General features: G+C 53.3%; 1 protein-coding gene across 4 annotated transcripts; it reads left to right on the top strand.

Moving 5' to 3' along the window:
- The first annotated feature begins 1,086 nt into the window (after window positions 1-1,086).
- Sncb (synuclein beta) lies at window positions 1,087-9,092 on the top strand. 4 transcript variants are annotated; one of them, XM_028772147.1, is made up of 7 exons: window positions 1,087-1,377; window positions 1,740-1,763; window positions 1,985-2,114; window positions 4,898-4,939; window positions 5,092-5,210; window positions 8,011-8,100; window positions 8,463-9,092. In XM_028772147.1, exons 3-7 carry the CDS (start codon window positions 1,994-1,996, stop codon window positions 8,493-8,495), a joined length of 405 nt encoding a protein of 134 aa, XP_028627980.1. In that variant the 5' UTR covers window positions 1,087-1,377; window positions 1,740-1,763; window positions 1,985-1,993; the 3' UTR covers window positions 8,496-9,092. The 4 variants fall into 4 exon arrangements, with proteins under 4 accessions (XP_028627980.1, XP_028627979.1, XP_028627981.1 ...); XM_028772146.1 differs by lacking the exon at window positions 1,740-1,763; XM_028772148.1 differs by lacking the exons at window positions 1,087-1,377; window positions 1,740-1,763; window positions 4,898-4,939 and having other exon boundaries at window positions 1,994-2,114; window positions 8,463-8,495.
- The last annotated feature ends 4,921 nt before the right edge of the window (window positions 9,093-14,013 follow it).

Here is a 14,013-nt window from a genome sequence, read left to right as displayed (position 1 = left end):
AGCCCTACCACAGCCACGAGCATTTTCTCGCCCATGCCCTACTGTCTGCCGCTGGCACACCTCATCGCTCAAACGCCCAGCGCTTCCGTTGCCACTGCCTTCGCCTGTGTTATATCCTTAGCTTAAAAAAAAAAAAAAGGCTCTTCTGATCTTGTTCCTGAGGGAAAACCTCACCCAGCCCCCAAGCCCCAAACTATGTGCCACCTCCTTTTTACTTCTTTACCGGACTCCCTGAGCTCGGCAGGGTTCCTTTCATCTGGGATTCCACATCTGCGTGGGCATAATTCCTTCATAGAACTGACTGAGGTCCTGCTGTGCGTCTGGAATCCCCTCCCACTCCCATAAGCCACAGTGTTCTTGTCTGGGTCCTCTTCAGCACCCGTTCTAGGTTGCACTGCATCCCGACTGCCCCTCGGCTTGGTGATGCCTCCGGGCCTTTGCCTTTGAGGTTCTGTGGATCTCACCCACGCCTGTCTAGGCCTACCTTGTTGCGTCTCCCGGATCTTTCTATTCAGTTTCTCGGGAGAGGCCTTCGCTGTCTACCTACCCTATCTCAAGTCCGTTTCTTACATCAGCATTTCTCTGTCTTCCTAACTCCTCTCACAGGCTGAAGTAACCCTGCCTGGTTCAAGTGTGGATACATTTATTTTGTTTCCTGCCTCTTATCTCTGCGTGGCCATGAGCGCATACCCGCGGCATCTCCCTGAGATGCGAACCCTGCTTTTCTTTAGCACTCTTTCCACCCTCGAACCTTCGCCATCCATCCAAGCGCTGCCTAGACAGGTGTTGACTCTCTCCTTGGTTCTACAGAAGAGGAATCTGGCGTTTCAAAAGGTGAGGTAGGCAGTTCAAGATCCCACAGTTACTAACAGACGCAGCTAGGATTCGAATCTATCTGAACTCCCAGGCCAACCGCATCTTTTCTTTCCCAGTCCTTGCTCGCCGCATTGCCCCCTCCCACCCTCCTCAAAGACTACACGTCTCCAGCACTAGGGTCCCCGGCTGCACGTCAGAGGCCCTCCCCTGGAGGCTCGCCTGCTCTGGGGAGATGTCACGCTCCCCGCCCCCTGTCAGTCAGGCGGAGGGGGCGGCGCGGCCACCAGGGGGGAGTGCTGAGCTCAGAGCTGCCGCAGCGCTGGAGCAGGAGCCGGAGTGGAGCCGGAGCGCGCGAGTAGCATCCTTGGTGGCAGAACACCCGAGGCCGGAGCACTACTGCGCTCCAGCTCAGGGAGGGTGACTCAAGAGCCTGACCACGGCAAGACCCCATTGGCCCCGAGCCCACCCCTACCCAGTGTAGCCCAGCCCCGCGCGTCTGCCTGCAGTAGCCGCCGCTGTCGCCACCACAGCTCCATCCCCCAGCCCGGCCCCGAAACCCAGGTGAGGCTCCGGAAAGTGGATGGAACTGGGGATCTAGAGGGATGTGGGGTAAGGAGGAGCAGGATGGAGATTGCCCTGGGGAGAAACGTGGGCACAGAGATGGAAAGCGCTGAGCGGGCGCAGGCAGGTGCACTGCAGGATGCGTGTCTGTCCCCTCTGATTGCTAGTCTGGGTGGACGTGCGGACGTGCGTCCGTGCCCAAGTGTCGGACTGTCCATGCGCTTCTGAACGCCCCGTGTTCTCTGTGTGCACGTGAGCATGTCCATGATGTGTGTTTGTATGCAGACCGTGTGACTGTTGTGTGTACAGACAGGCCCTGGTGTTCGCGCCCGTGCCTAGCTTCCGGTTCTGCGGGCCTGCAGGTTGCAGATCTCCGGATAACTGAGGTGCTGGCCCCTCCCGCGTCCCGGGGTTTCAAGGACGCTAGGACTCACCGCAGCATAGCTCTGAGGCCTAGAGCTAGGGAGTGGAGAGGGTAGGAGGGGGCTCCTGGCCCAGAAGCGCGCCAAGTCTGAGCAAGGGAGGGAGGGGGCACCAGGTCCCTAGGGAGGACCCGAGAAAGGGTGCAGAGCCAGCGCCCTGGCACTTGTGTGTTCGCCTTCCCCAGGCCGCCAGGATGGACGTGTTCATGAAGGGCCTGTCCATGGCCAAGGAGGGCGTTGTGGCTGCAGCTGAGAAAACCAAGCAGGGGGTCACCGAGGCGGCAGAGAAGACCAAAGAAGGCGTCCTCTACGTTGGTGGGCAAGGGGCTGCAGGGCTGGGTGTCTTCTGAGGGTACCAGGAAGGGTTGTCAGAGTGATTGAGGGGTCTGGGCATGAGAATATGAGTCAGCAGATGGGCGAGGTCAATAGGGGTCACTGGGGACACAGCCAGTCCATGGAACCGGGAGGTGGGGACGGGCTGGTGGAGATGATGCTCAAATGAAAGACCAGGGACCACGGTAGTGAGCTTGTCAGAGTTTCCTTTTTCTTACCCCCGACATGCCTATTAATAGTGACCTGATGGGGAACCTTTACTTGAGGCCAAGTGCAATGAAATGCCACAGCATCTGACATTCCTGGGCTAGTCTACAGATCAGCGACTCTGGGGCCCTCTGTTAACCACTCTGCCCAAGGTCACACAGCTGCTAAAGCCCAAAGCCCGAGTAGGAATCCATCTGGAAAGCCCCACCTTCCCTGGTTATTGGCGGGCTCTCTCCAGCTATCATCGTCACCCCATGCACACACACACACACACACACACACACACAGCCTGTGGTTTTACCTTGGCAGTCTCTCCAGTTCATCCTCCTGGCAGCTAGCAGCTGGTATCAGGACAAAGGTCAGGAGGTTAATATCTCTCACCCAAAGTGTGAAAGGGGAGTTTGTAGGGTTATTCCCATAACGAGAGAGAAAACGGCTGGAAATGGAAGCTTACTGACTTGTTTCAGAGCTCAGATCATAGGTCTGGGCTTGCTCTTGTGGAAAAAGCATAAGAGAACTGGACGTTTTGTCCAAGGTCATTTGCAGGCTTGGATTGTGACCATTAAAAGCATACTGTGTGTCGAGCGTTGTGTGGATGCTGAGAGGACACATGGCAAGGCACAGCATTTCAGGGGTAGGGTCTGCCATCAAGCAGCAAGTGTGGGGATCATTTGGGGGAAGAGAGCAAAAAGGGGAGCTACTGGCAGGTAGTGCGCAGGACCAGCCCTGAACACTAAGGAGCCTGGAAAGGCAGAGAGGCAGGATGCAAAGACCATAGAATGGACCGGAAAAGCAGAGGGCAGGAGTCATGCTGGAGGAAGAGCTCAGATGGACCGTCAAGAACCGATCCACAAGAAGACCTTGTAGGCCAGGCTGAAGCATCCTTGTGATTGCCGTTAGAGGCTGCAAGTGAAAGGTTGACATGCTCTCACTAGTTCAGAACAGTCCCTCCGACCTTCGGGGACCGAGCAAATTGCAGGGAGGCCACCTGAGACAAGAGCAGTAGTAATTAAGCCCAGCAGAAGAGTGTCTTAGGCACACATCAGCCCAGCCAAGGCCTTGGCCTTCCTTCTTTACCCCTTCCTCCTTCCTATCCTTCCTTAAATCCCTGGGACAACATTATTGTCTCTCTGTTAATAGGCTCCCAGCCGTGGTGGCATCTTTCTGTCTTTCCCCCTGGTAGGTACTTCCTACCTTCTTCCTTTGCCCAGGGACCTCTGTGTTGTAGCCTCAGCTCCTATAGTCTTGCAGGAGGTACCCATCATGTCCACTACAACTACATCCCCAGCATGGTTTTTACCATACATACCTGGTGCCCTGGTCCTCAAGTGCAGTCTTGCCTGCCTGCTTTTGAGTTCCTCCTTTCTACTCTCCTTTTAGAACACTCACGTGTCCCCCATTTCTCAAGGCCCCGACACTGTCCCTACCTCTTGCAGTCCCTGGAGTCTAAATATTCTTTTCCTACTAATCAAGGACAGAGAATGAGCCATTGGCCCAGGCCTTGCACATAAAATGTGCAGACAATGTGCTGGTGAGTTAACGAACAGCATACAGGGAGACTCCCGTCCCTATGCCTCCAGATTCTTGTTGGCCTTAGCTTTGTGCACACTTCTCCCACCCTGGTCTCACCCTTACCTGTAGCTAACATAGCCTCATCCATTCTGTGGTGGTCTTAGCCCAGGCTCACCAGCCTTTGGTTGCTAAGTCTTCACGAGACAGATTCCCCAGGCCCTGGAGGATGTATACCCTTCTTGCGTCTTCCAATGCTAACCCATGATCCTGGTGAAGACCAGCCAATGGCATGGGTGCCTTCTACGATCTGAACATCACTTTTAGACTCGCCTCTACTTAACACTCTCCACCTTACCCAGAGGAGGAGCTGGCCCCTTGTTTGGAGGAGACAGACTAGCACAAATGCAGCGAGGTGCAGGTCATGGGGCAAGGGCATGGCTGTTCCTCCTAGCATTGCTGCCTCCCATCCTGGGCTACACAGTAGCTGGGAGCAGGAGTTTCAAGTCGACCTTGATTGCTCACCCAGCTGCTAACTGCAGGGCTCTTACTATGCTTCTGTTCTCCAACTATGAAGAAAGAACAACACCTCACAACCATCACAGCCCAAATGGTAAACCAGGAGATGCTGAGAGCTTTACCCTGGTACTCAGCCGGCCTCCACTGGGAGGGTGTGGGTACTAGGGCAGCGGACCAGAGGCCTGAGAAATTATGTATAAGGACTGAGTGTGCCAGGCAGTGGTGGCACACACCTTTAATCCCAGCACTTGGGAGGCAGAGGCAGGTGGATTTCTGAGTTTGAGGCCAGTCTGGTCTACAGAGTGAGTTCCAGGACAGCCAGGACTACATAGAAAAATCCTGTCTCGGGGGTGGGGGGAGAGGACTGAGTTAGCATGGGGGTGAGAGTTGTGGATAGAGGGGTTCATGGAGGGGTTCCAGAGACTCATTGCTACCTGGGTCCTCTGCTTACTGTACAGCCCCAGTGTTAGGTTGGAATCTCTGTTCCCTGTGTTCAGAGTCCTTAACTGTGCTCCTCTTTCTTCCTATAGGAAGCAAGACCAAAGAGGGAGTGGTACAAGGTGTGGCCTCAGGTATCAGACCAGTCCTAATGCTTTATGGGGGTGAGGGGCATGGGGACTCCTGAGGCTTCTGTGTGGGGTTGCCCCTGGAGAGGGAAGGCTCTGGGACACAATGTGGGGGCCCCTGGCACTGAACCCTTCTCCAAAACCCCTCCCTGCTCCAGTGGCTGAGAAAACCAAGGAGCAGGCATCGCATCTGGGTGGAGCTGTATTCTCGGGGGCTGGGAACATCGCAGCAGCCACAGGTCTGGTGAAGAAGGAGGAGTTCCCTACAGACCTGAAGGCAAGTGGCCCCTTACCACGTGTCACACACACCAGGCACACACACCTGCCACTGTCCACTCCACCCACCTGCCTCCAGCTTGGAACACTAGCTTGCTTGACTCCCTTCCTATAAGTCTATAGACTCAGCTAAAAATGAAGCTGTGGGCCGGTGTCTATATATGCCATGCTCCCTGCACAGGGACCCAGAAGGGACTGTCAGTGCATAGCCCACTTAGCAACATGACTCCAGATATTCCTGACCACGTCTGCACATGCCGCTGCTTGCTCCTTTCATTCACTGGATGTCTATATCAGTGAAGATTTGTTCCTAGTGGCCCCACAGTGGGCTCCATGCATGCTACCCAGGCAGTAAGAGCACAGTGCAAAGCCAGCCAGTGCATATGATGATGTCAGACAGGGCATGTGTGTGCAGTGAAGAAGAGAACACTATGGGGGAAAGGGGGTAACACTGTGACAGGTCTACTTGAGCCAGGAGAGGTTTCCTGGGAGATGCCATTTGAGGAGACACAGCCCTAAGATGTCCCAGAACAGTATTCCAAGCCGTTTTGAACAGGAAACACAAAGGTCCTGGGGCAGAAGTGAGAAGATGAAGTACACAGGGGACCTTAGTGCTGCAGTCCCAGAGACCACACCTTGAGAGCTCCAGAGATAGAAAGCCTGGCCCACAAACAGTGAATGCTCCATGATGAGGTTGGCAGCAAACACAGGGGCTGCCAGGGCTGTACAAGACTCCATCCGTGCGACTGGAGAGATGGCCCGGCAGTTAAATGCACGTGTTGCTCTTGCAGAGCACCTGAGTAAGGTTCCCATGGTCGACATCATAGCTCACAGCCATCTGTAACTCAAGTCCCAAGGGATACAGTAAATACAGTGCCCTCTTCTTTCCTCTTTAGACACCAGGCATACACAGGGTACACAGACATACGCATATGACACACATATACATCCATGAGTGACAAGCACTCATACACATAAAATAAAAATGCATATTTTCTTTTAATAGTATAGAATAGAGTTTATTCAGGGCATGGGGAAGGGAGTCGAGAGGCAGAGACAGAGATGAGAGTGGGGGGGGGAGTAGAGGCCAGCCATGAGCATGTGGAGAGAGAAGGGGGAGCGAAATGGAGGGGAGAGGGAGCAGGAGCAAGACGAGAGATCAAGAGCACAAAATACATCTGTTTTTTAAAGGCTGCTTCAACTACCCCGCCCCCCCCCCAAAGAAAGACACTTTAGAAAGAGATGTCCCAATGAAGCCAGCAGCCAGTTCAAGACACAAAACACCTCCAGAATTTCTGCACTATGCTGGCTTTAAAGTTCCTTATCCTAGCCAGGCCTACATGGGGCTGTGGATCATGCCTGGTTCATGGAGCAGTGTCTCCCAAACACTGCACCTTGTGTGCTCACTTAGCTTCCTTCTGTGGAGGCCCTGCCTACCCCACCCACCCACCCACCATCTAAGGGTACCTGCTTCCTGACTTCCATCACTGCAAACTGGTTGGGTGCTTTTTATCCCATGTGCATGTCATCTCGAGGAGCGCGTGCTCCTCTGCATTCTGATTGTCCTACTCTACAGCGTGACTTCTAAGACTGCCGCTGTTTGAGAATGGAGAGCAGTGACTCTCCATTCCCGCTGGGCCGTGCTCCACTGTGGTTAGACCACACGCCCAGAGCATTCTACCATCCTGCTGCGTTCATTTCCAGACAAGGGGCTTGAGTTGGAGCTCATTTGTGGACAGGGGTGCTGCCGATTGAGCCCAAGGTTTTAGCACTCCAGACACACATTCTAGCCCGAAACTATACCTTCAAGGCCTTGAGCTGGGACTTTAAACTCTGTGTCTTTCCTAGGTTCTGAACACAGCTGAGTGACTTGGGACAAAGTAGCATTTGTCATTGCTTTGGTCATCTCCACAAAGAGAGGAATGAACCAGCACCCTCATTTACAGGAGATGTAAAACTCTGTACCCACAGAAGCAGTAGACAATACTCCAAGGGGCTAAGGCAACTGAAAGGGCCAACTTCTCGGTACCACAGCTCCAGGGTCCTCCTAGTCACGTGCCAGCCCACATGTGGTCTTCTACAGCCATGCATACACCCCAAGTTATCATGTGTTTGCATATATGTGCTGATTTGCAGGCGGCCAACCATGTGTCTAGCAGACCTCTACATGCATGCTCATTGGTCTGTGCCCATCTGGGCAGCAGATGCAGGGGGGAGGGGAGAGTCTTAGCTCACACATCCAAGCAACACCATGAGCTGTTGCTTCCAGCTTATCTTAAAATAGCTACAGTGAAGAAATCAGGCCAAGCTCGGCCCTGGGGGAGGGAGGGATGGGTGGAGGCAGTGGAGGGAACCACTAAGAGCCCCTTTCCAGCCCCATACCTGAGCCTCCAGTTCCCTTCTGCCCTGGAGGGGAGCTTCCAGAGTTCTCTCCTGGGTCCTACAGTCAGTCTAGCAGTTTGTGCCTAAACAGAGAGCCTTGTTCTGTCTTCCCATCTATCCAGTCTCAGTGACAGGGGTAGAGACTGTCAGGTGGTGGGCGGAGGGGCACAGAGCTCGCTCTCTCTCTCTCTCTCTCTCTCTCTCTCCCCACTCCAGCTTCCCCTGATGATTGGCTGGGAATTCACCGTCCACAGGTCCATCTCACCTCTCTCTTCTAAGACCTCCAAATAAACTAATCACCTGACATTCCTGGCATTGCCAAGCCACCCTAGCACTTCCAAGCAACCAGTAGCACACCTTCATGGGATTTTTAAGGGCTGTCCAGCTGCCCACACAACCCTGCCTCTCTCTGTTCACAGCCAGAGGAGGTGGCCCAAGAAGCCGCTGAGGAGCCCCTGATTGAGCCTCTGATGGAGCCGGAAGGGGAAAGTTATGAGGACTCACCCCAGGTGAGGGGCAGCAGGGCTGGGGGCGGGCACCCCTGAAGACTGAAGCCACCTCTAGCTAGGTGGGTGGTCCCTAGCATAATAAAGCTAGGCTGGCGGCAGGGGAGGCTTCAATAACTCAGGGTCCAGGAGGCAGAAGAAGAGGGCAGATGGCAGATGGCAGATGGCACCTAACGCCAGGCCCCCAGGCACAACTGCCTTGGAATATCTCAGCTGGCCCCAACTCCATGTTTCTCCCTGCCCAGAGGGTGGGACAAACATTGTTCCTCCTTGATGAGAAGGGATGTGGGCAGACTGCACTTGACCACTCCGTCTCCAACCCTTCCTTTGTGCTCTTCTCTGTTCCACCCCTCCCTCTGATGCAGGAGGAATATCAAGAATACGAGCCAGAGGCGTAAGGGTCCAGGAGGGCCCGCACCAGCAGCACAATTCCTTCCCTGTCCCCGCCCCATTCCTCACCCCCCCAGAGCCAGGGCTGTCCTTCTACCTTTTCTTGCAAACACAAGATCTTCCTTCGGCTCCGAGGCACTTCCTCAGGGCCTGTGTTAGTGTCTGCCCTGCCCTTCTGTCTGTCCTACCTGCCCGCGTTCATCCCTGAGGCGTGGACTGGAGTCGGGCAGAGAGGTCCGGCTGGGAGCCCCGCCCTACCAGTGTTACCCCTCACCCTCCATCTGGTCCAGTGTCTGCTCGGATGTAGCATGTTCTATGTATTTTTAAACCAAGATGGGAAAACTATGGCTCCTTCCCCATCCTAACAGAGGTTCTCCAAGGGGCCCCCGGGCAGCCCCACTTCGACCCCTAAAATGTTTTCTTTTTAACCCAAATCAGGAGCCAGGTCGTGCCATGCCCCCTCCCTCAGCCCGCTCGGTCCGAGCGCGGGCGTCGTATGTTGTGATTGTGGCATGGAGAGTCCCCCACCCACCGTGTGAGCGTGTCCCGGGTGGGCGGCCAAGCCGCTCCCCAGTGTGTCCATGAATAAAGCCAATCTGTCTGTAGCTGGCGCCGCCTAGGCAGCATTGGGCTTCTGGGCCGCAGACTACCCCTTCGCTCCTTGAACTCTGACACACTAAACCCAGGTAGCCACCCAGGTACATCGCTGACTACCTGGGATCTCAGCTTATCCATCTCCACGCTGGCCCACGACCCAGAGGGTGATTGCCCCCACCGCCACGCACACTGAGATTGAAGTTGACTGGGTGGTGGGAAGTTAGCATCAGGCGCCACCTCCTGGCGGGAAAGGGAGTGCAGGACCAAAAGAAGCAAGGACCGCACCGGCATGAATACGCATGCACGCGCGTGAACGCGCGCCAGTCTCTACGCGCGAGCTCGAGTGTCAGCACCAAGGCCAGATCGCACATGCAGACCTGAGCTCTCTGGCCTGGTTGCAGACGCGCCGCAGAAAGACGTCGTTAACCGTTGGCAGACCCCTCCCACTCCAGTCCTGTCCACACACATTTACGCACACCCGCCCAACGCAAACAAAACCGTTGGAAGCATCGGCCCAGAGAGGGCAGAGCTCCCTGCAGGCGGTACTCTCCTCTCACTGAAAGTTTGAGATTTCAGATGGAGTAGGAGAGGGTCTGCAGAATACTGGGAAGCCCGCCAGACACCGGGAGCACACCACGATCAGCACTAGGGGGCCCCCGCCGACTCAGAGTAAACTGGGAACCTCGATAAGATCCGCAATGCGTGGAGGCTCCGCCTCTGCAAGTAGGAAAACGCCTTTATTGGCACAGGCTCCGCCCCAGTCAGTGCGGCGTTTCCAATTGCAGTAGAATCCCGGTCAGGTCTGCGTTCCCTGCGCAAGAGCCATAGTCTGGTTTCCTGCAAAGAAGTCCCCTCAACATCATCTTGAATCAGCTTACTCTATTCAGTCAACTTCTTTCCCGAGAGTCCTTGGAGGGACAATGGCGAGTCTGGGAAAGCCAATAACCCTACGGGAGACCACTGTGTTTTGGTCACCTGGGCCTTCATGTCTGGAAGGAGAAAGCAGCTAACAGATGACCTTGTGAAACAAACTGGTGGGCTTGGATGAGTAATAGGAGCTAGAAGCCCCTTTTGGCTCAATTACCACACTACCTACAACCTGCTGTATTCTGGAGAGACTACAAGTGCATGAGCTTCCGGCTGAATTTTGGCTTAGATACGATTAATTTACAGCACGATATAATTTTCTAAGTTTGAATACCCTTGGTTTGTGCACACCTTTCCATTTGGTCACCAGCCCTGTCTGTCCTGATTTTATTACATCCAGCGTGCACACTGTGTGTGTGTGTGTGTGTGAGAGAGAGAGAGAGAGAGAGAGAGAGAGAGAGAGAGAAAGAAAGAGAGAGACAGAGAGAACGCTGTTATCTGTAAACCAGCACTTGAACCCCTTATTTATTGGCTCTACCACTATATCCAGCCCCTGATCCCTGTTTTTAGATGTCAAAACTAGGTTTACCATCTGGCCTGTGAAAAGATTTATTTCCTTCTTCCTACGCGCCAAATCCTACACCTGGCCCCACTGAGAATGATTCTGCTTAGAGATCAACATTCTCACCTGCCAGAGTCCCTTTAAATGAAATGCACTCCAGGCATAGGTCCAGAAGTGTCAGCAGAAGATGCCAGCCGATGTCCAGTGACTCTGTGTGTATGTGTATGTGTGTGCCTCCAGCTCATGGGATCTGAGCCATTTCCCAAGCTCCCAAGCATGTGGTACTTATTTTCACTAATTTCACTTAAAACCAACTCCCTATACTTCATTGCTACAACCTCGACTCCATTGGAAGAAGAGGAATTAGAGAGGCAAGCTACCTAGCCAAGCGTGATTGCTGAGAAATGTCAAAAGCCACACTGAGCCCTATGCCTGACTCCAAAGGCCAAGACGTTTGGAATTTCCAAAACCTGTTTTCTCTGGCTTTGAAAAGAGACAAATAGAAAAATATGGATAACAGGAAAAGGTGGAAACAGGAATGTAGAATGGCAGACTTGTTCAGTGTCACGGAGACTGTAGTGACACTGTGTCTGTTGAGCTGTATATAATGACTACCCCAGTGGGATGGATGTACATGTACGCTATACTCACATGTGTGCTCATGGTGTTGTCCAGATGTGCTATGTGCACCGTGGCTCTGGTCTTACAATTGAGGGCTTTCAGGATATCCTGGAACTGTGACAGCTCAAATCCCAAGGATCACAGAGTGGTCAGTAACATCAGGTGTGGGGATGAGCCAGGGGGATCATGAGTTTGAGGCCAGCCTGTACTACATAGCAAGATCCTGACTGTCTCAAAAAGAAAAGAAACAGAAAGAGGATAAAGATAAACCCAAGGTTTTGGAGAAACACAAAAGGATATGGTAGAAGTCTGCAGGTGACGGGCAACATTAAAAGGAAATCACTGAGCAGTGAGAGTATCGCCAGGAAAGATGCTTACTGCCAAGCCTGGTGACCTGAGTTTGATCCCTGGAACTCATAAGGTAGGAGGAAACCAACTTCAGAAAACTCTTTCCTGGCCTCCATGAACGTGCCTCCTTACTTACAAATTAATAAATGTAAAAAAAAAGTCATAAAATTAAAAAAAAAATAAGTTGGCCAGGTCAAGTGTCTGAGGTGAAACCCAAATGAAGGGGTACACGGGGAGGCTATCTGGAGAGAGTGGATGTTCCGGGTAGAGTGTGCAGTCAGGGGGCTGAGACCTGCCAGGCCTCCCAAGCTCCCTCGAAGTACCCAGCCTCCCCCTGGCTTTCTCTCCGTTTGCTTCCATTCTCTCCCCCACCCTCCGAGATTTCCCATCCCTCTGAAGCCATTTCTTCTCACTGCTTCACCATGCGTGTCCACACCAGCTCTCCCGCTGAGCAGCTAGCTGGAAAACCGCCTCATTCCTAGTGAAGGGCTGGGGGCTGTCCCCTTGTCCTTATCATGCCATTTGTCTGTCTCCCCACCCCCAGCCCCAGTGATGTGGCTTCAGGGATTTCTCTGGAACTTTATTTTTGTTTTCTCCCTTTCCCTATTTTTAGCTCTCTCCCCTCCGAACCATCTCTGCATCCATCCCGTTGCCTAGAAACGGGCTCCTGGGCTGAGGGTGGGGGAAGGCCAGACACAGCCCAGGCAGGGGGAAAGGAAGAGATGTTACCCACTCCCTGTTCAGCGCCGCCCCCAGGTTTCCAGAAGCCCACTCTACCCTCTGCCCTCTGCCCAGCACCCATAGATGTCTGTTAAATGGCAAAGTGTGGAAAGCAGCAGCAGGCCTTTGTGGAGTCCCTCGCGGCTTGGAAAGGGCAGGGTGGGGATTTCACCCAAGCTTTCCAGTAGCTTTAACAGAGGCCTGGGGTTATTTATTGCCTGAAGCAAAGTCTCCAAGACCAACCATTTTCCAGGGAAATTCCATGCTCTGGATCTTAGAGTATTGGTCTTTGACAATGAAAGATTTGAAGGCACAGATAATTCCATAATTCATTAATTACAAGGAAATTAAAATTTAACAATCTTGCATTCTCTACAAGCCTCACCTCTCAGTAGTACCCTGGCCCTAGCCCAACTATGCCACACCACGGTTTGCCTTTAATACCTCATCGTACCCTCCAGGGCCACACCCCAGGCCTTTCCCGCTGCTACACATCACCCCACACACCCCACCCATCGAATTTCCACCAGGCCCTTTGCTCATCAGCTACTCAGTGCTTACCTTCCACAGGCCTGGGCTTTTGCCCTGTGGCTTTTGCCCTGTGTCAGTCCTATCACCAACAGCGTGATGTTGGCCAGCTCATACAAGCTCTCGGAACTTTGGTTTCCTCTGCTTCAGTGTGAGGGTGTTCATTTCTACCCCCAGATTAAAAGGTGCTTTATAAACTGCAGAGCGAGAACGGTTAACTGTGAGTGATCAATTAGAATAGTTAATGTCTGTGTTATTTTATTAGGGCTATGGGATCGGGGAGGGGAGTCAAAATGAGCTCGGGATTAGCCAGTGAGCTCCTGGCCCACTTCCAAACAAAGGGAGCCACGCTCCTGGATAAGGAGGATGGCTTCCCTTTTACACTACTTCTTAAGGATTCTGTCCCCTACCATCCCCCAACCTGCTCCCTGTTCCTCACAACACCAAGGCCCACCCCTGCCTCCCAAATCGACTCTCTGGGCAGAAGTGGGAGGGGTTATGAAGGAGCAGCTGGGCCATGATTCAGCCTGAGTCACCAGTCCAAATCCTGGGCCACCCCAGCCTTCAGCTGCTGGGGGTGGAGAGTTGCAGAAAGGTAGGGAAGGGGTCTGTGTGGGCATCAGATTGTGATCTCTCTCTTTCTCAGTACTGGACATCAAACCCAGGACCTTGCATGTGCTAGCCAACATGAAATGCTAGCTGCATTTCAACCTCGGCTCGTTTTTATGTTTACTTTAACAATCAGGACCTTGGTCAATTGCCAATATCCTAGTCCAGGCTTGCCTCAATCCTCCTCAATCCCATAGTCCAGGAGCCCTCAATCCCCCTGCCTCCTGATTGTGTGCTGGAACTGCGTGCCTGGACCACCATGCCCAGTTAGTTTTCTCATGACTCTGAGGCAGCACAGTGAGGACCTGGGAGAAATACATGTGAGGGAATCAGGGGCCTCATCAGGTGTGAGTTGTGGGGCTGCACAAACACGGGGTGCTGCATGTGTACATGTAAACTCTCACTGTAACTCCCAGCTCTGTCTGCTGTGTGATCCTGGTGAGTTACTTTTCCCATCTGTCTAATGGGTCTAATAATTCTCCATTCCCTTTGGTTTTCCTTGAGAATTGAGTAAGATGAGGTGACAAGTATGGTGGTGAGCACCACCAGTGTCATGAGGATGGGGAGCACGGTGTGCAGACAGAGAGGCATGGAGCCTGAAGGAATCTGTAGTCTGGGCGACTCCTGATGAGCTCGTGGACGTGAGCTGCATGTGTCTCCCTGAAGCACTGAAC

This window comes from Grammomys surdaster, unplaced genomic scaffold (genome assembly GCF_004785775.1).
Source record: "Grammomys surdaster isolate TR1022 unplaced genomic scaffold, NIH_TR_1.0 211, whole genome shotgun sequence".
Classification (NCBI taxonomy): Eukaryota; Metazoa; Chordata; class Mammalia; order Rodentia; family Muridae; genus Grammomys; species Grammomys surdaster.
This window is presented reverse-complemented; position numbering and strand designations above follow the sequence as displayed.

What these genes read in the sequence shown, in the direction of transcription:
- Sncb (XM_028772146.1), top strand. Translation starts at nt 1,994, where the DNA reads ATGGACGTGTTCATGAAGGGCCTGTCCATGGCCAAGGAGGGCGTTGTG. An exon ending in AGTTCCCTACAGACCTGAAG is followed by an intron (nt 5,211 to 8,010) that starts GCAAGTGGCCCC and finishes CTCTGTTCACAG; the next exon opens with CCAGAGGAGGTGGCCCAAGA. An exon ending in GTTATGAGGACTCACCCCAG is followed by an intron (nt 8,101 to 8,462) that starts GTGAGGGGCAGC and finishes CCTCTGATGCAG; the next exon opens with GAGGAATATCAAGAATACGA.